This window comes from Podarcis melisellensis (assembly GCF_964234715.1).
Source record: "Podarcis melisellensis genome assembly, chromosome: 7".
Lineage (NCBI taxonomy): Eukaryota > Metazoa > Chordata > Lepidosauria > Squamata > Lacertidae > Podarcis > Podarcis melisellensis.
In genome coordinates, this window is record NC_138539.1 from 43960869 (window position 1) to 43983450 (window position 22582).

The following is a 22582-nucleotide window of genomic DNA, read 5'->3' on the forward strand; positions in this document are numbered from 1 at the left end:
CATGCAAGCAAGTTTTTATGGCCAATAAATAAAGTCATCAATTGGTTAAATTTATGGGGAGATGTAGAAAAGAAATTGAGTTGAAAAAAGCCCCTCATTATTATACTTGTGAATCTTTGAGAACTGGCTGAGCATGCAAAGTTAACCGATAAATGATGCACAGTTGTATTTAACGCCAAAATAGTGTGTATAACTTTTTAAAAAATCTCCTCGTGGAAACAAAACACTTATTTTCCTAAAGGCTTTTTGGTAAAGAAAATTATTAATTAAAATAAAGATGTAGCTTCAGTTTTCTGTGTGCTCATATAAAATATAGTCTTTGGTCTGTATCAACAGCCTATGAGCAGAGAGAAGTATCCCAATGTCATTGACAGTAAGTATTGACCGAAACAAGCAGTGGCTTATTTAAATGCATAGGTTACACATTCCTATACATTATTCTACTCATTATCCCCTTTAATCATAATGCATGCTAATGTCATCTGAAGTATCATGGTTGATGCAATATTTAGATTGTTGCTACATAGATTAATATTCTTTTCCATTCAGCTGAAAAAAATTTCTTTGTTATTGTCCATTTTTGAGCTGGCTGGCCTTATTCAAAGGAAAATATGACTTTGGAGTACTGAGGCAGTTGAGAGCTTAAGTATTTTGCTTTCAGCACTTTTTTTTAAAAAACAAATCACATGCATCTTTCTTTTCAATTAGGAAGATGCAGATTTGAGCTGAATCATAAATATTTGGTACAGTTTAATATGGTTAGTGTGGTACTAATTTAGAGCCCAATCTGCTAGCCATGTCTACTCAGGAGTAAGTTCTATTTCTTTTAATGGGACTTCCAATTAATTGTGCTTATGTTCCTAGCCTTACATCACAAGGTTAACGAAGTCTGCTCAGAAGTAAGTTAATTCAGTGGGGTTTATACCAGGAAAGTTGGATTAGTATTGCAGCCTAAAATCGTTTTCTTACTGTAAAATGAATAATGGCCAAATCATTTAGAAATAAACAAGAACTATAGCTCAAAATGCAGTTACAAACTTTTCAGAGGCAAATCAGTCATGTGAGATACATTGTTAAAGCTACCATAATCAATGAGTGTTGACAGTGAATCAACAAAAACTATTAAGTAAACATTAATAGTGCCAAAAAAGTGTTAGGATAGGGGTGGTAATCTGTAGTCTACAAATTAAATTTGGATCAGTGTCTGGCTTAAGTAAAATTATCATGAAATAAAGGTCCTGAGGCTCCAGTCTATTTGTTTGATGGAAGGGGGAAAAGAGACTTTTTTGTACTATTGACACTTCTGTTAGCCTGATTTGAAACTTGCATTCCAGGGTAGTAGTGACATTAGGCAGGTATATTATCAAAATGGCAATTTGGTTTGGAATATTACTAAGAGTAAGTAAATTACAGTCAAGCTATGGATTTTACAAACTTCATGTTCTTGCTCTTTGTAAAATGTATTTATTTAAAATAAACCTGTTTTTCATCACGATTATTGGCTGGGGAGAATGGCGAGTGGGGCGGGATATGGTGGCTGTTGAACTTGTGTTTAATTATTTTAATAGCACCATTTAGCAGAATTCTATACAAGCGTAATGTGTTGTGTGTGGCTTGTTGTGAAAATCTCTGAGAAGTATAACTGTACACCGTGGCTACCATTTCCCAATGAAAAACTTAAAAGTTATGCAAATGAATTGTGAAGGAATGTATTCAAGTGTATCTATATGTTGGGGTGAGAGCATTATTTATTCACTAATGCTTTAAAGCATTATATATTTTTTGGAATTTAAAAGCCAGAACCTACAGGTTGCTTTAGACATGAGATTTGACAACCTTGACCTGTGCTTTTTCTCCATTCCCTCCCCCTTCCCCACCCTCCTAGTCATATATCCCATTTCTTCTGGGAGCTCTTGACTATACAGTTCTTACCTGAAGAAAACCTAGCATTAAATATTGTTGTCCAAATGTCGTATCCTTCCTGCCACTTTCATACTTGGTAACCAAAGGTCAAGATAGGCCTTTCTGCATGTATGAAATTCTTCCTAGGATTTCCTAAGCAATGGAGGCAAGGAAGAAAGAATACTTCCAAGTGCTTAATGTCACCATTGGAAAGGATTACCTTTCCTATAATTCAGTGGCCTGTGTTACCGACCTATTTTTCTTGTTTGCTTTTTTCTTGTCTCTCTTGAAATTACACATTTTTAAAATTATATGTCCACTTATACATCCAAATTGATCCTCCTTGCTGGTTGGGGGAAAGATACCCAAAATTGTACATGCATTCTAAAACGTACTTCTTTTGAAAGTAAATTCCATTGAGTACGATAGAACTTTTAAAGCAAGTATCATTTCCAAATAAGTATGTTTAGGATAGAGATGTAAATATGTTTATACACTGCCATCATTTCTGAACCAAAATAAGGTTCTGTTTATTACACCAGTTACTTGTGGAGGGATAACCACTGGAAATTGTAGATGTAAAATTAGCCATAACGAGGATATTGATATGATTTGAGACTTAAGTGTTTCTATTACTTAAACATTTCCCCTAGTGCAGTATGTGTTTCATTGTACTGTTATGCAGACACAGTTTCATAAGGCTTTATTAATTTTATGTTTCTTGATGAAGGACACAGTGTATTTTACTCCATGTACTACATTTAATATGCCTAAAGCATGCATTTATTTAGAAATATTGAAAATACTACGTAGTAAGGCCCTGAATTGTACTGTTTGAGAAAATTCAGCCATATTTTTACTTCTGAATTGTTGGAAATGTTGAAAAACATATTTTCTATTTCCAATTATATATTTAGACATATTGTTTCATTCTTACACATTCTGGAGAGCCAAAATAGATTTTGCATAGAAAAGCGCAGAATTGAGAACTCTAATTTAGGAATAGTAACTCAGAAGGGAGATTGACATTCAAAGAATAGACCATACTGACTAGATATTAAAAGACATTAGATTACTTGACTCATAATATAATCTGAGGAATTCCATATAGACAAAAATAGTAATTACTGTTGGTACTATCCCTGAAACCTGCCCACCCCCACTCTCATACTGTTGTTCTAAATGACTTTATCTGAAATGACCAATTTCTGAGCACTATAGCATTATATTCTTAAAAGGGAGGGGACAAAAATTCATAAAATTCCAATTGGCCTGTAAACCAAAAACATCTGTGCTGAAGCAGATTGCTGCTTTTTTGTGTGTCTAGCCAAAATTGGGCAAAATTGAGAATAGTCAACATGAAAGCGTACAGACACATGTACAAAGCAAAATTACATATTAGAACTGTCTTACAATATTCTTTAAATTCAGGCAACTATCTATATAGTAGTTCCCTTTTCGTGTGCTATCGGTTTACACTCTTTCTTTGTTGATGTATCACAACACACATGTTAATCTGCCCTGTCACTATTGATGATTTGTAGCAATCTGAAATTATTAGATTTACTACAGGTATTCCAGACCTCAGTGGTGCACAGAGCATTGTTGCTGCAGCAACTGCCTTTGGCTTATAGGGAAAGTGGGGTAGCATGTTCTGCATGTTCCCCGCAGGCCTGTTCAAATGCTTCCTGTGATATATAACTTTCAACTTTTTCAGAGCACAGGTCCACCTTTAACTCAAGCATGCATTTGGGATCAGCTTGTTAATTATTATTCTTTACCATAGATATGTATGGTTGTAGTGCTGCAAGTGTAATTCACCTGAGGTTAGGCTGCAACATGGTCATAGGTCCCCATCTGCCCAGCTGAAGACAAATGATATATTAAGGATGCCAACATAACACTCATCATAACTAAAAATGTTTAAATTGTTAATATTTTGGCTGAATATTTTGCCCTACCAGCCTCAGTTCCACTTGTATGATAGCCGTTGTTCATGGGACCACACTGCCGGATTTGGTGATTGTGTTGGTTACTAGTATAATAGCTCTGTACCAGCATAGCTACATGGGTTGCCTTCTTCAGCCATCTCACGGTGCAAGTTTTAACACAGCAAGTTGTGGCATTGCATTGTGACTGTATTGAGTATTGCTGTAGCAGTGTAGTGACCCACATTACTGACAACCCTTTATTTATGTCTGGAAGGAAGTATGAGAATCTTGTCCACAAATTGCTATCTCTCGTATCAGTACAGCAGGAATTAGAACTTCATGAAAATGGTTGAAGAACAATATATATTTTCCAGTGTTATGAGCTGAGCCTTCTTTTTCATTGGGCCATACAGGCATCTTACAATTAAGAGATTTCGTAACTGCCCCCTGAATTGTTGCTGAATTTGTCTGTACTGTGATACGTCTAATATGTAAAGATAACATTTGCAATGTTGATCCAGGATTTCTTGAATGGCTTTGTGCTTCCCCTTAATTCTTGGGCTGTAAGCTGCAAGTCTTTACAGCTTAATAACATCAGTTCCTCTGTTACAAACTCTGTGCTGTAATGTAGAAATTCAAAGAATAATACTTGACTCCAAAAGTTAGCTTGTTAGTGCTGTCAGTATTAATGTGGCAATAAATGTAAATGGGAAAACTAAGATGATTTTTGGGTTCCGTTATACTTTGTGACTTGAGTGATTTTCAGTGTAAATAGCATTATATTGGAATGTTATTTTTAAACTGCAAATGCAGTTTAAATCTCAGCATGATGTATTTCCCCATATGTATTTTGATTTTTTTGTTGTCCCCTGTTGTTTTGTCAAAGGTCAGGATTGGTCCCATTGGGAGGAAAATGTGGTCTTGTGTTTCATTTTTTTGCCTTGGGGTCTACATGCAGCTTAGCAAGAATTATGTATGCCTTATTTGTTCATGTTTTCCTCTGGTTGTGTGCATGTCTGGCGTTTAAATGTACTTAGCAATACTGTCGCTACAAAAAACCTGAAATTCAGGGACTGCAGATTCTTTTAGTTTATCTCCTTAACATAATCAAATGGTGAAGGAAAGTTTTAGGAGACCAATGAGAAAGTTTGACAGAAGATGTGAATCTTAGAAAATTGAGAACAGTTGTAAACTTAAAAACTAAAACACCTCCCTCTAATTTAGGCAGGTCGGGCTCTTAGCATGCATCACAGTTCACCTCAAGTATTAGTAATTATGCTAGTTTAGTAATTATTGGAGATGAAAGAAACTCTGTAAGATGTGAATCCTTCTAAACTTCAGTAGCTTTACTTTGAGCCGGAATAATGATCAAGCAGTAGTTAGCTATATGCCTGGGGATTATGTTGAAGCAAAAAGGGGGGGGGAGGAAGAAGACTTGAGCTAAACTTCGAGTATCTTTATTACTATACTTCATAGTTTGCATTTCCATTTAGTATTCCTGCTTTCCAGAGAGAGGACAGAAACTCCATGTTTTGCTCTTATGCTTTGGTATAACAAACAAGGCAAGGCATTTTAGACTGATAACATAAAATTTAAACTGTACCACCCTCAGTATTAAATGATGGACACTTGGGTACCCCAAAATCTGTGACCCGAGGCAGGCTGCATCTCCTTGGCTGCTGGTGGTGGTGGGGGGAACTATTTGGGATGTCTGCTGAGGCACTCACACACTTGGAGCGCAAAAGGGCATTGAAAAGCCTATTTCTTCATTGTGATAGAAGATGGGATTATTCTAACTGAAATGTAGGCATTATTTTATTTAAATTATTATTATTTGCTGGCATTTGTTTGGCATGCCGTGCAAACAAAGTATCAAAGCAAAACAGCAAGATAAAATACAAATGAGTAAAATAAATTGAGGCAAAATAAAAAAGGAGAAACACAACATACAAACAAACATTTCCTGAAGAGCTCATCCAACGATACAGTAAAAAGAACAAAACCTAACCCATACCACAGCAGAGGCTAATGATCGCAAAATCTTAAAACTTGAAAAAATACTAAAAGCACATAGGAAGCAGTCTTTATATCTGGATGGACTGTTGTTCATCTAGGTCGGTATTGACTCCTGACAGTCAACAGTTCAACAGGCAGAGGTCTTTCATATCAGCTCCTATCTGGTTATTTTAAAAGGAGATACAGGGGGTTGAAACCCGCAAAGCATGTACAGTACTGTTATCACAGAGCTGTCCCTTGCAAATAAATATGTTATCCTTGTACAGTACTTCTAGGTGTTCCCTTTCCCTTTGAAGAAGGCATTTAATCCAATGAGCTGCTATTCCTCCCCCCACCTTGAGCATTTGTGTGTGTGTGTGTGTGTTATTTTTAAAAGTGAAGAAGTGCTGTGGTTTGGAAAACGCATACTTTAGAGTGTGCACAACATATGCAACTACTTTTACCACACTTACTTTAAGTATTTCAATATGGACAATTACCCACTTTTCAAACCTTACATTGCTAACTTTAATGGAGGGTGGTAGAGTTGGTTGACTTTGCTGGCAAATGAATAACAGTTCTGTTGCTGGCATAGTCCAGATTTTAAATAGTGTTTCATTTTAAGTGAATGTAGTTTTTCAGTAGTATTACCTAGACTTATCATCCTTACTACATATATAAACTTTATTCTGATTTTCCCAATATCGGCAGTCTTCAATACACTTCATTTGGGACATAGCAGGAGCCTGCTTTTCTAGGGCACAACAAATGGATAAGAATTCTCTGAAGCAGGTGTATTAAAAGCTCCAGAAAAGCCATTTTAATAAGAATGTCAGCATTGCCACCTAATTTGGATGCTCTCATCCTTAAAACTTACATGTCGTCTTAAGTTGTAGAATGTGATTTAGTAGCATAATTATCAGTACAGAATTTGAGTGTCACAACAATTTGGGTGGTAGTACAGGATTCTCCCAGACCCCAACTGAGCTCTCTTAATTTATTTATTTTCCAGTTTAGAATTATATCTATTGGCTATTCATATCCCTGATGATTTTGCAAATTCTACCCCCCTAAATCTCCTAACGCAGAGCATTTATGTTCTTTAACATTAAAGTTTCTGCACCTCTGCTTTACCACATGCCAACACTGATGCTAAGTGGGTGGGGAATGCCCTGGTTGTTCATAGGTTAGGTGAATTTACCTGTGTCCGTGTTTGTATTATAAATATTGTATGTGGCAACGTGTTGCTGAAAAGACCTTTCACTCTGCAACAGTTACTTCTATTTTATTTTATTTCTAAAACTGGTCTGTACAAGAATGTTACTTGAACATCCCTTATGCCTTTAGATACATTTTCCAGCTGTAGCCTTTTTATATCTCCTCATTCCTAGATGTCTGTCTCAGTGACACCCTCTGCCCGCCCAGCCAGGACGTCAGGTCATTCAAATCAGATATGCGCTCCATGTTCCCTCTAAAGATTCTTTTGCACTCTTATGATCAGGGCCCTAAAAATGGGCTAGCTGATCACTGTACGGTTGAGCAATAAGCTTTGCAGCAATTAGGTAGCATGCATGACTCCTTTGCAAGATATTGGCCACATTTGCATGGAATGCTAAGATAAACCAGGTTTGTTCTTGGCTACAGTTTGTGGTTAAGAAGGAAAGAGCTTAATCACAAGCCTGGGTTCAGATGACACAGTAAGCCAGACCTTTGTTTTGCTACTGTGCTGCCTCAGCTAATAGAACCAGGCAGGGGCAAAGTGGGTGTGCATTTCTCTCTGGGAGCCATTGTCAATGCTTTATTTTTAAAACATTTATTAGCAGACGGTATATTTGTATTTTGTTTATTCTTCACATTACCAAGTATTTATTATTACTGACACCTGCTATTATTTGCATATTGTATTTTAGTGGGTTTTTATTTTATTTTATTGGCCTTTAGGAGGTGCTCTTATTGGAGATTTTTCAGTGAACATTCCTTCCTTTTGTCTTTGTTACTTTGCCCAGGATCTGAAACATGCTTTGTTAACAACACCTGTCTAAGGAACGGGATAATTTGGTGTCAGAGCGACTGAAATTTGTCAACAGTGTCTCTAACTTGTAGTGTCACTCCTTAATCTTTTTTATGGTTTCTACTGTGATAATAATCATCTTCTGTTTTTGTATTTCACATTGCATTCTGACCGCACCTGTTCAAGGACACCATGATTTAAAAATGCTCCTAACTGTAACTCGTTTTATTTTGTTGGGGTAGGACTGTCATTTTTGTTTTAATGAGTGGAAGATTAGGTATATATATAGATTGAGTTAAGTGATCAGTACGAAAAAAAATATATGCATTCGGGTTTAAAGGGGAGAGGATACTGCTTAAATGAGATTGTAGACTAAAGTATGAATGTGAATAGTAAGAGGAAGTAAAATACAGGAATACCTCAGAGATACTGAGGGTTCGGTTCGACAATAAAGAAACTTACAATTCCCCCCCCTCGCCAAGGCATATAAAAGTTATGTTTACACTATACTGTATTACGTAAGAGTGCCCATGACTGCTTACCTTTTGTTGTACCTCCTGTTTGGGGGGAAAGCTGAAGATGTGAAGCAGGAAGGGGTTTTGAGTTGGAAGAGGGCCAGTGAGGAAGGGGGTTAAAACCATTCCTCCATTCTCATTTCTCCAAATGCAGTGTAGCCCTCTAAGCTTGCTTTCACGTATAACCCTTATGCTTTTGTAGTCAGCTAGGTTTTACTCAGAGTAGACCTATTGAAAGTTAACGGCCATAACTGAGTCATGTTCATTAATTGCAGCAGAATTTCTGTAAGTAATAATACCACTCATAGTTTGCCCTATAAAACAGGATGCTTTATATGTATTTTCTCTGATTTAGGTACCACTAATTATAATTTATTTGTCAGTGTCAGGAGAGGAACATCTATGAATCAATAAAATTGCCCTTACTTTTAGCTTGTCAGTTGGAGGTGATCAGGGCACCAAATGCTGTAAGAACAGAAGAACCTTGCTAGATCAGGCCAAAGCCCATTTAGTCCACTATCCTTTTCTCACAGTGGCCAGCCACATGCCTGTGGGACGCCCACAAGCAGCCTTGAACTGCAACAATACTCCCCCCAGCTGTGATTCCCAGCAGCTGATCACCATCCCATAGTCATGCTGTACCTCTATAGTCTCATTTTTAAAGCAGTTTTATTTTTAACTTATTTCCTAATGATTCCTATAATGGAATTTAGCTTATCCGCAGTCGTCAGATCTTGGCTTCAACATTTTTTGGTTAAGCTGCCTACCACTACCCCAAGATTTCTTACCTGGTTGGTTGTGTGCAATGTGTTCTGTATACAGAGACTGAATGTGAATACCTTAGAACAGCCAACAGGTCTGATTAGGTCCTTCAGACCATTTTGGCCAAACCATGCCCACCTGCTCTGCACCTGACATCATATATGATATCAAGAGTGGGTCAGGAAAAGTTGAGGCTTGGCCAAAGGGAAGTGAAACGTTTGGAAAAGCGGGTCAAAACCCCAACTATATTCATTCAAACCCCATCTATCAGTGGATTGCGAAGATTCCAAAGCACATCACAGACTCCTTGTAACTGAAAACCAGCTGATAGGGACTTACAAGGGAGCCTCTTTGAAGGTAGGTTCCCAGTGCCAATGAGCTGATTGATGCTGGAACTACATCTTACAATGAGATTGCAACCTCCTTTGCACTTTGAGACAAGTGCCAGTCAGCTGACATCAATAAGATGTCCCATGGTTGAACAATGGGTGGGTCTTGCTCATCTGCCAAAGTTGGCCTGTGGATGGGTGTGGAGAATAGGGAACTGGCCCACTGGCTTGATCCAGTTCCCCATCTCTACACAGGGCTATGATGAGAGAGCAAATGAAGTACATACATGTGGAAATAAAGCTTAGGATCTTTAAACATAAATTCTGCTTTTTGCAGGGATCAGCTGCCCAGTTGCTCAGCCTATTCAGGTATAGTTAGCTGCAAGGGGCCAGAAAACTTTACTTCCACAAACTTCCTTAGGTCAACTTAGCCTAAGACCCAAGCCAACATGCCTAGAGCGCACTGTTCTCAGGTTGCTGCAGTAATGCCTACGGTTTTATCAAGCCACATTTCCAACCATGAGTCCTGCTGGCATTTGCTGATGCAAGTTTAGAGTCCTTGATTCACCCATAACTACATTGGCCATTGAAAGCTCACAAGTTTGCCACTCCTTTCTTAACTTACTAGAATCTGATTGCGGTAGAATGTAAATGGGTAAAGGAAGAGCCATATATACAGTTATATATACATATACAGTTGTACCTCGGGTTACAGACTCTGCTAACCCAGAAATAATACCTTGGGTTAAGAACTTTGCTTCAGGATGAGAACAGAAATTGCGCATTAGCAGTGTGGCGGCAGCAGGAGGTCCCATTAGCTAAAGTGGTACCTGTTTCAGGTTAAGAACGGACCTCCAGAACGAATTAAGTTCTTAACCCGAGGTACCACTGTATGCCAGTTTGAGTCCCTTCTAAGAAAGTTGTGTGTATAAATAAAACAGAGCGTTTAACGTGTTTAATAATCGTATTTTCAGTTTATATTCTACCTTTTCTCCCAAAGGAGATCAAAGCGGCATACAAGGCTGAGGTTTGCCATGGTAGTGTTGTATTCTTTCCAAGCCCCATCAAGTGCTGGTTTCCCATTTATATTACAAGAGCCAAATTGTTTCACATAAATTAACTCCCTCACCATGTTAATTAAAATCAGTATCATGGCAATAGCAACAAGTCCTGAATTTTCTAAATAATTAAACACACTCCTCTTCCATATAAAACAATGTACATATGCTTAATTAACTCATAGATCTAGCTGAGAAACCCACAATTTGTGATCCACCAATCTGAACACAACTGAAGTGGATCTTATTGTGACCTGACAAGAACTTGACAGGCAGTGAAATAGCTAAAGCAGAGTGTATTGAGCTACTGATAGGGTGTCATAAGTCGTTGGTGGGCTTTGCCGATCTTAGCTGTGCAAAATTGATAAGATTTTTGACTGTAGGTAGAATGAGTTTGCTGTGTGCGCGAATGTGTGAAGAGATTTATTTATGTGTATACTTATTTCATTGCAGAATGGGTGGTTTTTGTGTTTCCTTATGACAGTGTTTTGATGCTGAAGTTATCTTTTTTTATAAACTGCTTACCTACCTTTCTTGATTAAAGCAATGCATTTAACAGACAGGTGATGTTTTCCATGTTATGGTCTTTTTTCAACCTCAACACATGGCATTTACCAAGATACTTTTATTTTATTGTAACCAATTTTATTGTAACCAATAATCAATTTGTAACCAATTAATCAATTTATTGTAACCAATTAATCAATTTGTCATTCACTTAAAAGCAAAACAGTTAGTTGCTTGAAATATCTTTAATTGGTTGAAACCCTAATGATAATCAACTTCAGCTTGTGTGGTTCAGTGGACAGAGTATTTTGGGGGAATCCAGAGAACATTAGATGCTAATTAAAATAGAACCCAACTGTGTGCTTAAATTCCATACATCTTAATGGGATTTGAACTTACCTAATTTCCTCTGGTAGTATCCTGTGAACTTGTTGGTTAGCCTTGGCTACATAACTGGTTTTTAGTCTTGGGGCACGTATCTGTTTTCAACAGAATTCCATGAAGTTCCCTCAAGGGATCGGAGTAGTAGAAAGTTCTTCCTGAGGAGTTCTACCATGCCATTTTCAAGGTCAGGATCTTCTCCAGTAGCAGCAGCCATGGACTTCTTAGTCTTAGCCCAGTAAACTGGGTGAGTCAGTGATAGGATCTCCCCAGCTTGTGGCTGGGCTGGCTGAGTTGCAGACCTGTCTTGGAGAAGCAGATTGGGGCCTTCTTCAAGGACCAGCCAATTTGCCTGATGTGATCTTAACATAAATAATTGTGAAACACTTAAAACATGAATAGACACGAACACACTGAATTGAAGTGGTACTAAATGTACTAAAGGAATCTAACCAAAAGTATATCCATGGTGCAAAACCTTTAAGCTATCCTTTCAACTATGTTTGTAAGTATAGGTCACTATGCTTCTCATAAAATTACTACTATAAAACAGCCTCATCAGGCTGTGAATATCCATCAGAGTTCTTTTTTTGGGGTGGGGTCAGGGATGCTAACCCGATAGTTCACAGTTTAGTTCTTAAGTTAAAGTAATATGTATGAGAGGAGAAATTATGCCTCTAAACTGAATATGGATCAGTTGAAGGGAACCGGCTGATGATGCCACCAAGGGAGTAGTAGTAAGTGGAACTGAGCCCTCAAATTGTAGTGGTTTTTTTTTTTAAAATGAAAATATTTATGAAAGTTGGGTGTAATTCTAGCGGTATCTGGTCTTGGTTATTGGCTTTGTTAATGTTTCTTGTGTGGTATGAGAGTCACTCTATATTCATTTTAGAAATATATAAGACCTTTTAAGTTTTTCTTCTTTTAACACCTTTTTTTAAAGACAAATATTCAGAACCTGATCCAACAGTTGGTTCCTAGTTTGAAGTTGAGTGCAGAGTCTTACATATTCAGCAAACATATCATGTGAGAGCTGTGTGCGCATTAAATGTACTTGGAGTTTTGAACCAGAACTGGACTTGATTATTCATTAATACAAATATGATCCAGTGCATTTGTATTTTGGTCATTTCTTCCTGGAGTACAGAATAAGAGTATATGTTTTATGTGCCTAGTGGTTAGGTAGGATTAGGGAACAAATAGCATAAAGAGAAGAATTACATGGCTTGTTTATTACTTAAGGGTGAAAAGTATTTTAAATTCATTGTCTTAGTCCAGGATGGCAGAAAAGACTGGCAACTCCTTGAACGCTTGCTACTGTCTCAACCACCAACCCTTTACAACTGGCAACTTTTAAAAAATGGGCATTCTGTGTCTGTGTGTATAATTGTTGTCACCTTATGAAGTAGGTTACTACTGCTATGATCTGGACTTCATCTAATCCAGGAAAGCCCCCTGAATTTCTACAGACATGGCTCAGCTGTAACCAAGTCCCTGCTTTTAAAGGCTGGGGCTACCCAATAGAGTTGAATACCCCCTCCCCAGCGCCCCACTTTATTTCTTTATAGATTATTAACAGGTGGTTACACTGCAAGCCCACACCAATGTGAAACACATATTTTGTATCCCATTCAGTGTTGCTTGGTCAAGCTCAGAGAGAAAACCAACAGCTTTCAAAAGCAGTTTGCTCCTTTGCTCAAGATTTCTAGTTCTGAGTCAAAGAACTCTCAAGACATATGTCCATCTTAAATTGCATTTTTGCATATTATTGTGCCTTCAAATCTTTTATGTATTCTGATGAAATTAATGGAGTATCTGCTCCATTGTCAATTGGTCAGTCCTTCCCTGGATGTCAATACAAGCCATTTTGCTACTAAATCAGCTCTGCAGTACACAGCCCTAAACCAAGGGTAGCCAACATAGTGCCTCCAGCTGTTGGGACTCCCAAATTCCATTAGCCAAAGCCATCATGGCCAGAGATGATAGGATGTAGCCTAAAAACATGTGGAGAACATCATATGGGTATTCCTGCCCTACACCTAGAACTAGGGATGTTAACTTTTAAAGCAACCACCATATGGTTAATAGGTAAATTTCTATCAACGCTAGTTAATGTTGGCTAGTATTGTGGCCAAAGTAGCTAAATTTTAGCCATGTTTCAGTCTGCAGCAGCGAAGAGAAGGGGCGGGGTAAATGTGTCTGCTCTAAATTCCTAGTCCAGAATTAAGGGATTGGAAAGATTTGGCATGTTCCTGCTTCAACACTGCTAGTGTGGTCTGCTTTGTTTGGGTCCTTGATCCTGCTGTTAAGCCTCACTTCAAGCTCTGTTTTCAGCGAGTTGCAGTTTTGCATTAATCAAGAACCTTTATTTTAAACAGTGAAATATGCTCATCTCCCATTCAACATCCTGAAAGTGAGGAGAGTTAACATATATTTCCTGTTCTTAAGTGTCTTTCTGAAATGTGTCTTCTCTCTCTGAAGGGTGGAGGGGGTGGGTGGGGGGCAGTCTGTGCCTCTTATTAGCTTTACATGCACAGAGGCAGAGGAGAGAAAATGCATAAAGATACCTCCCGAAATTACTGTAATTTGTAGATGCTAAAATAATGGCATACACATATCACTTCTGTTCTGTCTGGATAGCTCTGTAAATTGTGTATTGATTATGCTAATCTGCCTAGTGTCTCTATTACTTGTCTGCTGATACTACTCAAACATGCAGATTGAACACATTTTTCCTCCTGCAAAGTTGTCATTCTTGTGGGAAAAGACTTGTGTAAGATGGGTGAAAAGACCAAATAACTTCTAATCTTTATGCATAGGAGGGTTTATAGAATAACTATTTATTGAACTGCAGGAAACGCAAAATGCAAGTCACCCCCTTCTCCACCCCCCCAAAAAAGAAAGAAAAAAATGAGGACAGTTGTCTTAGGTTAAAACCTTTCCTCCTCTTCTACCTCCCAGCAACTATTGTTGCTGTATTAGGCTTATTTTGTTTCACGTTCCTTAAGGAAACCATTTTAGGAAGGGTACTAAATCAATAGCAATCTATTTTTATAGTTTATTTTGGGATGTGTGGCTTCTCTCTTACTTTGTTTAACAAGCCGAAAATGGCCTCAGTCATTCAGGGCAGTAGGTATCTCTAAAAAAATTATTAACCTGCCTCGTGAAAAAGAAAATAAGACTTTTTTCAATTATCCAAAGCTTTTATTTTTATTATAGTTTGTAGTAGTATAAATACAATAAATCACAGCCTTTGTTCTCAAGGATTTGTTGTAAAGTGTACATTCACATTCTTGCTGTGTTTGTACAACTTCACAGTCACCCATTACTTCCCTTATTAAGTCTCTAATGCACATTTTTGCCAGTGGCCACTACTTTCCTAATGCGGAACAAGGCTGGCTCTCATTTAAGAGGCAGCTTAGCGAATTGCAGAGTATGTCGTTATAAAATGAAGGAGGAATAATGAATTTTGTTCCCTGGGCTTTATCAAATTCCTGCTCATGTTTAGAGGCCATCCCATTTTCATAGCTTGCTCCCTGAGGGGCCCTTTCATAGCATGCTCCACAGGAGACCTGTTCAGTCTGCCAGACTATTGCTCTAGCGCTGAAACCGAAAGCGAGAGAGAGAGGTGCACCCTCCTCAAAGCAGGCGTTACTGGGTGCTGAAGAATCCTAGGCCAACACTGTTCCTGGGCTGCGGAAATCTGCTTCAAGTCTATTATTGGCCTTCTCATTCTCACCTGCTACAGTTCAGATTTGGGCACTGGGGCTACTGTACTCCACAGGTATCAGGAGTGATAAAAAAAGCATATCTGATCACGACAGAAGAACTAATTCACATTCTGAGTGGCAGTTGTGCTTCGCTCCTCTACGCAGAAAGAGTAAAGGGAAGGGGGGCATCTGAAACATGCAGCGGTGATGGCTCCCTGGCACATGTCTACCATGCATTCCTGAGCTTTTGAAGCTCTTCTCCCCTTTGTGCTATGTGTGTACAGGCTCCAGAACTCTGGTCTGTGCATTGACTGTGCCTGTAGTATTGCAAAAGAGAATCAAGGAACGGTGTTGGCTTCTCCCTACAACCCTGTTCCATTGCGATTACTTTCTCTGCCTTTGTCTTTCCCAAAGCACGTCTGGTGCAGTATGCCTTTCGTTGCTTCTGTTTCATTAATCCCCAAACTACCTACTTTCCTTCCTTTTCCCCCAACCTTGTTCCGTGTGTTTTGGAAGAGATAATTGCCTGTTCTGTGCCCTGTAGGACACCATCTACATTTCAGCACTAAGCCAACATTGAGTAGTGGTGGCAGTAGCAGCAGCACTATCACAATAACATTTTGCAAACTTATTTTTTTCATTGAGATTGAAGAAACACTGCTAAAGAAAACTTAACTTAAGGATGATTCAGTATGCTTTGTGTTTTGATAGGACTAATTCTGCTTTACTTATTTATTATTTGCTTAGTGCTGAAATGCTTTTATATGATTAATCTCATAAGATAAGGCATGAGAAATTGAAACAACAGCAACCAGTACTAAACAGTGAGCACGAAATTCATTTTACAAAGGCCACTAACTTTGTGGTGGTCTTAATGCGCGAGGTGGCAAAGCATCAGGGCATGTGCTTGCTCCATTCACAGAAAAGTGTGCCAGGCCATGAAGTGACTACTCAAAAGTAGAAAAATCAACAACTGCAACACATGACCCAGGGTATGTGTCTCCCCACTAACCCCATGCCAACATATGAAAGATGCTCCACTGATAACACCTCTAAGGTCACAGTGTATTGCATATTCTTGCAGATTATAAACCTTTGCTGTAAGACCTTCAGAAAACTGGATGGAATTCTTCCTGTGTTAGTATCTCGGGCAAAGAAGAGAGCAAACTGCAATTCTTTTGTTTTGGATGGAAAGTGGGGGGAATTATTTAGCACGCAGCTGACTTCCATCTTGTGTGCAGTGAAACACATTGGAATTCTAAAGCCATTTTTTGGCTTCAGGCAGACTTATGGCATTATGGTATGATGGATGAAGGCCTATCACTCTGCAGCCTTTGGTGTGGTTGATTAGCAGGTGCTAGTGATTAGTTGACTGTTGTGGACTGAATTACTTATAGACATTCTGTTTCATTGTTTAGCAGTGTTGGCCAGTGCTGGCAGTATTTGGATTTCATTGGGGCACTCTCTCTCTTTCTCTCTCTGTTTATTTAGCAAAATTGTGTCTTTTGTCTCCAAAGTTGTTCAAGGCGGCTGTTAACTATTGCTCCAGTGCAGCCAAGTATTAAGTGTATTGTATTGTTTGTTTGTTTACCGAGGGAACTGAGAAAACTGATTATAGTCCACACTTAACAGTTTTTAAAATGTGTTTCCTGAAGGACACACAAACAGTAATAGAAGAACAGTAGTCCCTCTCATACCATTTTTCTGTATCTGTGTATGCATGCAATACAGCGTGAGTGCCTTTCTAGCCAGGTGCGCTGTGCAGTTCTAAGTTCAAAAGGGAACAATGAATAACAGAGGTGTTGGTGTTGTTGCCTTTGAAACTTATAGTTCTGCTGTCGGCTCATGCTGCCCCCACATTTTCCCTTGATCTATCTTTAGGAATCAGTTCTTCTAGCCCACTGCCTTTCTCTGGTTTAATTGTTATTCGTTTTGAGGAGGACATAACCATTTTAGGAAGATGCACTGAAGCATATAAACACAAGGATGAAGTCAGCACAACATACCTGTAGCAGCTAGCCATATTTTGCAATGCTTGGTGCTCTGTTCCTGAGGGTTAGCTTCAGTAACTTTCCAGCAGCCAAATTTGGAAGTACGGACAAAGGTTAACAAGATCTTAACAATTGCTACCTAACCCACATCCGTCACCACAGGCAGGATACGAAAACCACAGCAGCTATTATTAAAAAATTGTGGCGTTGTCAAGCTAACTGCTAAGCTCATTTTTGCAGTTTGGGCCTTTTGAAGAGGTTTTATATCAAACATTGTGGCATTATCTTTTGGGGGAGCTTTTTCAAAATTATCACGTAGGATAATGTCTGAACAGACATCTTGGCCAAACTTTGTATCTACAGTACTTAATAAGAGAGATTTCCTATCGCCTTATAGGTTGAACCTTATATTTGTTGCAAACAATAGAAATCAGAACGGCACCGAAGTATTTTTAAAATATTTACCTAAATTAGAGATAATATCGCTCAAGTCTTTGACATTATAATGAGTGGGATTCAACTAACCTATGTTGCTCTGCTGTACAGTGTGCAGTATAGTTTGATTCTACAATTCCTTGTAGAATATAAACAAAAGTTTGCTTTGTTCATTTATTTTAGAAAACCATAAAGAGCAGAACCTTTGACAAAAAGGAGAATGACACCCTGAGAAATGCTGTCTCACTAGTAATATACTAACTCTTAGGTCTGATTTGGAGATAACAAATCATGCCTTTAACAGAACGGCCAAGTGTGAGCCTCATATTCTCCTTTGCCCTCATTCATGCCTTAAGTTAGGCCAGTGGTGAGCCAACATTGGACCCTCCAGATGCAGCCGGACTACAGCTTTGGCCAGCATGGCCAGTGGCCAAGAATGATGCCCAGCAATACATGGAATTACCGCATTCTTCGCACCAGACCATAAGACGCACCTAGTTTTTGGAGGAGGAAAAGAAGAAAAAAAATGTTCTGAATCCCATAAGCCAGAATAGCAAGAGGGCTCTGGCTTCTGGGATAGCCTCTTGCTGTCCTGGCTTATGGAATAGCTGCGCGCAGCCCCTCCTGGGCAGCGGGATGAAGGCTCCCCCTGCCCGGAAGAGGTAGCGCGTGGCTAAGGCAGAAACCACAACAGCAAGCGATCCCTTATGGGATAGCCACTCGAAGCCTCTTGAGGGCAGCAGGAGGAAGGCTGCCCCAAGAGCCGCACTCCCTTTAGAGAGAGCGCAGAGCATGTGTGCGGCTCTTGGGGGCTTTTCCCCGAGGAGGGAGAAGGGCTGCCCTTCCACGCGGCTCTTTAAAGGGAGCGCTGAGCAGAACCTCCCGCCTGCATTCACTCCATAAGACGCACACACATTGCCCCTTACTTTTTAGGAGGGGAAGAGTGTGTCTTAATAGAGCAAAAAATACGGTACATTGCCTGCCCCTCAGGTAGACAAATTTGAAGCTTTCAGCCATAGTTTGTAACAGTCCATAGTTTTTCATTCCATTCAAAACCATACTTGGGTGAAATAGGAAACTGCTTTGTTACAAATTGTGATAACTGAAAACTTTAAATTCCCTTCCCCTTGTGCTCAAAAAAGTGATGGGGAGGCAAATGTGCAGAAGCACTGGGCTCATAGCTCCTCTCTCTCATAACAGTAAACCATGGTCTGTCAGTATGTCTGAGTTGAGCCTCACAGTGCCTACTGGCCAAAAACCCAACAGCTTCCACACATTTGGCCCAGTAGCTACTACAAAACATTTTGCAGAACAGCAACAACTGTTGTCCCTGTTTCATCATCACAGTGTGGATCAAGAAAGAGTTAAAATAAGTAATTAGTTGTGCCCAGGAGCCACCAGTGGGAGAGAAGTAGAAGCAAAGTGAATTTTGGATCCTGCTGAACTTCTGAATATTTACTCTGTTGGAATAAAATGGGCTAAATTCTCTTCTAAGTGGGACTGCTCCAAGCATGCCAAAAATGTCACCACTGTTCTTGACAAACGCACAGCATCTATTTTTTGAATGCTCTTATTAGAGCTTCCCACCGCTTGAGTCTAATTTTGTGCAGCGTGAAGGGAGGAACTCCCAGGGCAAGGAAGGCTTCTGTGCGTCATCCCAGTTTGAAGCAACGTAGGCTCAGGGGGAGGTTTCCCTCACCTGCATCTCTGGGAAGGGACCCCTAAGTTGAAGAGAGCTCCACTAGGTTCTGAACGTCACAGGCTGCTCCATTTCTCTTGATCTTGCTATGATGGAGTCTAGACAGTTTAATCCACCATAGTGGCACCCTTCACCCGCCTTTTCTGCACTTCCTCCAGATCTCTTGGATGGGCAAAGAGATTTGGGAAGTTTTGAATGACTTGCTAGACTGCCCAGCCCTTTCAGAAAGGGTAACAGGAAATGGCTAACACAGAGATTGACTGTGCCTGCACTACTCACTTGCTATGGGGAGACCTCACCCCCGAACAATCTGAGTTCTTTTCCATCTTTTTTTCTCGTGGTACTCTCAACTTCTGCTCTTTGTGATGCTCCTTTTAACATTTCTCAAAATGATGGGGCGGATAAGGATGGATGTAGTGGATGCGGATGGGTTCAGAGAGCTTGCAGCCGTCTTCCCTCCAGCATGGCAATCCTATGGCTGTGGCAGGCAGCGACAACCCCAAAATATTTGAACAGAAGCTACCCAGGCCAAAAGTGTGTGCGTGTGTGCATGTGCACATGCATGCTTATGCAATGGGATTGAAATAAATGGGATTTCTCTGCCCCAGGTTGAAGTGGGATCCTGGGAGTTAGAATGGCAAGGACAGGAACTCCCTGGCTAAATCTTCTTAATTATATTTTACAACGCTCTACATCTTGGCTGGGGAACCTTTTCCAGCACAAGGGCTGTGTTCCCTCATGGAGAACCTTCTGGGGCTGCCTGCCAGTGCTGGGCTGGACCAGAGGCAAAAGTGGACAGAATGATGGATGTTACTCTTACCTTTTATATTGGAGGTTGCCTCCAGCCATGCTAAAGTTAGTGGTTGACACAGTTGTGGACAGTGGTTAGACACTGCTGCTCACCAGACCCACTGAAAACTGAGTCATTGCCGCTTACCAGGGCAGAGAGTGGGGGGGGGGCGAGGTGGTGGGGAGTTCAGCACTGTGCAAAAGCAACAGGGCTCCTGCAGGCGCATTTGCACAATGCCAACCAACTTGCTGCCCCGCCCCCTAACTCTTTCACCTGGTAAGCTGCAAAGACTCAGCTGTCAAGAGGTCAGGTTAGCATCACTTCACTGTCCATTACTGTACACACACACACAGCATCCATGCAAGCAGGAGGTATTACCGCAGTTCAAGCCCATATTCCAGTGAGGCAGTACGTAAAGAATGAATGTATGGAGCAGGGGGTGGAGTGGGACATGGCCTGGGAAAAGACTCCCAAGGGCTAGAAAGAGAGGTATGGAGGGACATCTCTAGCCCTCAGGTATGAGTTTCCCCAATCTGCTCAACATCATTCTCTTACCATTAGATCCCACTCCACCCCCAATTTCTCTTTTAATGGTTGTTTCCATAGAGTAGCTAAAATCACAGTGCAGCATAAAAGTTGTACCAGGGAATAATACCGCTTAATGTATAATGCCTCTATGGAATCCTTGTCTTATTAAATACCTACTAGTATCACATCCAGCCTGTGAGACTTAAATATCTAACTAAGCAAGCGTTTATATTTTTTGCCAAGACTTTAAGACTGCTCCTCAGTAGAAGCTTGATAAACTTTTAAGCCCCCACTCCTTAAACCTTAAATTGTCACCTCTTTGGAATGGGAGAAGAGGACTGTTCTCTTCCTCCTGTCCATTTAGAGCTGGAGCTTGATGGGAGAGTCTTTTTAAAAGAAAAAAAGAAAAAAAGAGTGGCAATTCTCCTTTATCTTGAGTCGCATCCCTTACAAATTGCTCTAGTGCCTGACACTGTTGCTACAGCCAAATGCAAATTACAGGAATAGCTACAGTGCAACTGACCATAGCCCAGTCAAAATGGCAAGGGTAGCTGCAGTCACAACTCCCCAGTCATGATGAATACACTCGATAGATAACTTTCGTATTCAGAGTCCTAGATATTAGGATTCTGATAGATTTTATTTTATTTTTGATATTTTTTAAGTGGTAGTGAAATTCCAGATTGATGGTTTAAGAATGCTCTTGCCCTTGTGCTTACAGGGGCTACTACGGTTGGTGGAGCTTTTCAAGTAAGAACACAGTCAAAGACGGATTCCCTTCTGCAATGATTTATTTGGCTTCTGATGCACAACATTTTTTGAGTTGTCCCATAAAGCCACTTATCCAATGGACAAATAGATGCATTGAGATTCCGTTTAAAGCCTGGCTCCTTTTCAAATAGATCTTTTGTTAGGCAGAATTTCTTTTTATTTATCATGGAGTGGGAACATTGATGGCCTTAAGAAAGGAAGGTAGCGATATGTGTTTGGAATACAAATAAGGCACTTACCTAATGGATCATTTTTCGTTTTGTTTGTTTGTTTTTTACCTTTCCTTGACAGTAGAAGAAAATGAATCGGAGGACCAGGGAGGTGTGGGACAGTCAGCTGTGCAGACAGGTAATGCTGAATTCCTACATTTATTTTGCTTGTCTTGGAACAGTGTGAGAGATATTGAGTCCACTCTTACCTGATTGAACTCCAGCTCAAGTATTTGGAAGGAAGAAAAAGCCCGTCTTTCCATTTCTCTCTGTTCCCCAAAGGCCTCCTAGCTTCCCAGGATCTCTCTCTTTCCCTCAACCAAGAGGGCTTCGGTTTGATGGATGGATGACCGTCTTCCGGAAATATGGACCCTTTAATATCCACGATGCCTTATTTGTAAGCAGGAATCCACACTAGCTCCCAGCTAATCACAGCTCTTTGAAAGAAACTTTTCATATGAAACGACAGTTAGGCTGTGAACCAGACCTCAGCTCAATTCCATTTTTTTCGGCCCATTTATATTCCAGTAGCCCTGCTTCCCCTCACAATGTCTTCCCCACCCACACAGCAGATCTGTCAGGCCACTTTAAAAAAACTTCCGGAAGTTTGAAAAGGGTGTGGGAGTTTGGCAGAAGGAAGGGACTGAAATGGGAATTAGCTTGTGCCTGCCGATCTGGCGCATGCACGCTTCTGGATTGTGGCCAGTATCTCTACAGGCTAGTTGCTTTCATAAACGAGTGTATAGTTAAAATCTTAATCCGTTGAATTTCTTAGCAGCCACTGATCCCTACATTTAAGTCACTGGGAGTTTTGTAGCTAAATCCTTAGTTCAACCAGCAAGATTTTAGGTTGGAAATCTGACCTGTTCATTATAATGAACAGCTATAAGGGGGTTAATAGCATGTTGTTGGTTACAGTGGTTCCCTTTTTATTTTATTTTTTTGCTTCTGGTCTGAAAAAAAATATACTTGGTTTTTACAGTTTAAGGAATGATTCAGTCTTTTGGTATATTTGACTACTTATTCTGCGAAGTAATAATTAAATAGCTTTTGCTCAA

The 22582-nt window shown here is 39.8% G+C and overlaps 1 protein-coding gene across 10 annotated transcripts in view; it reads left to right on the forward strand.

Annotated features, from left to right (window-relative positions):
• The window catches only part of ZNF521 (zinc finger protein 521), a 293634-nt gene that overhangs the window by 4047 nt on the left and 267005 nt on the right, over positions 1-22582 (forward strand). For 7 of the 10 annotated variants that reach the window (XM_081919941.1, XM_081919942.1, XM_081919943.1 and 4 more), the window contains one exon: positions 21607-21663. The exons of 2 other annotated variants lie outside the window; for them this stretch is intronic. Coding sequence is in view for 7 of the 8 variants with exons in the window: in XM_081919942.1 (XP_081776068.1) it covers positions 21607-21663 (57 nt within the window). In the remaining variant the exon portion in view is untranslated. The remainder of the gene's footprint in view (positions 1-21606; positions 21664-22582) is intronic. One more of the 10 variants, XM_081919944.1, reaches the window with a different exon arrangement.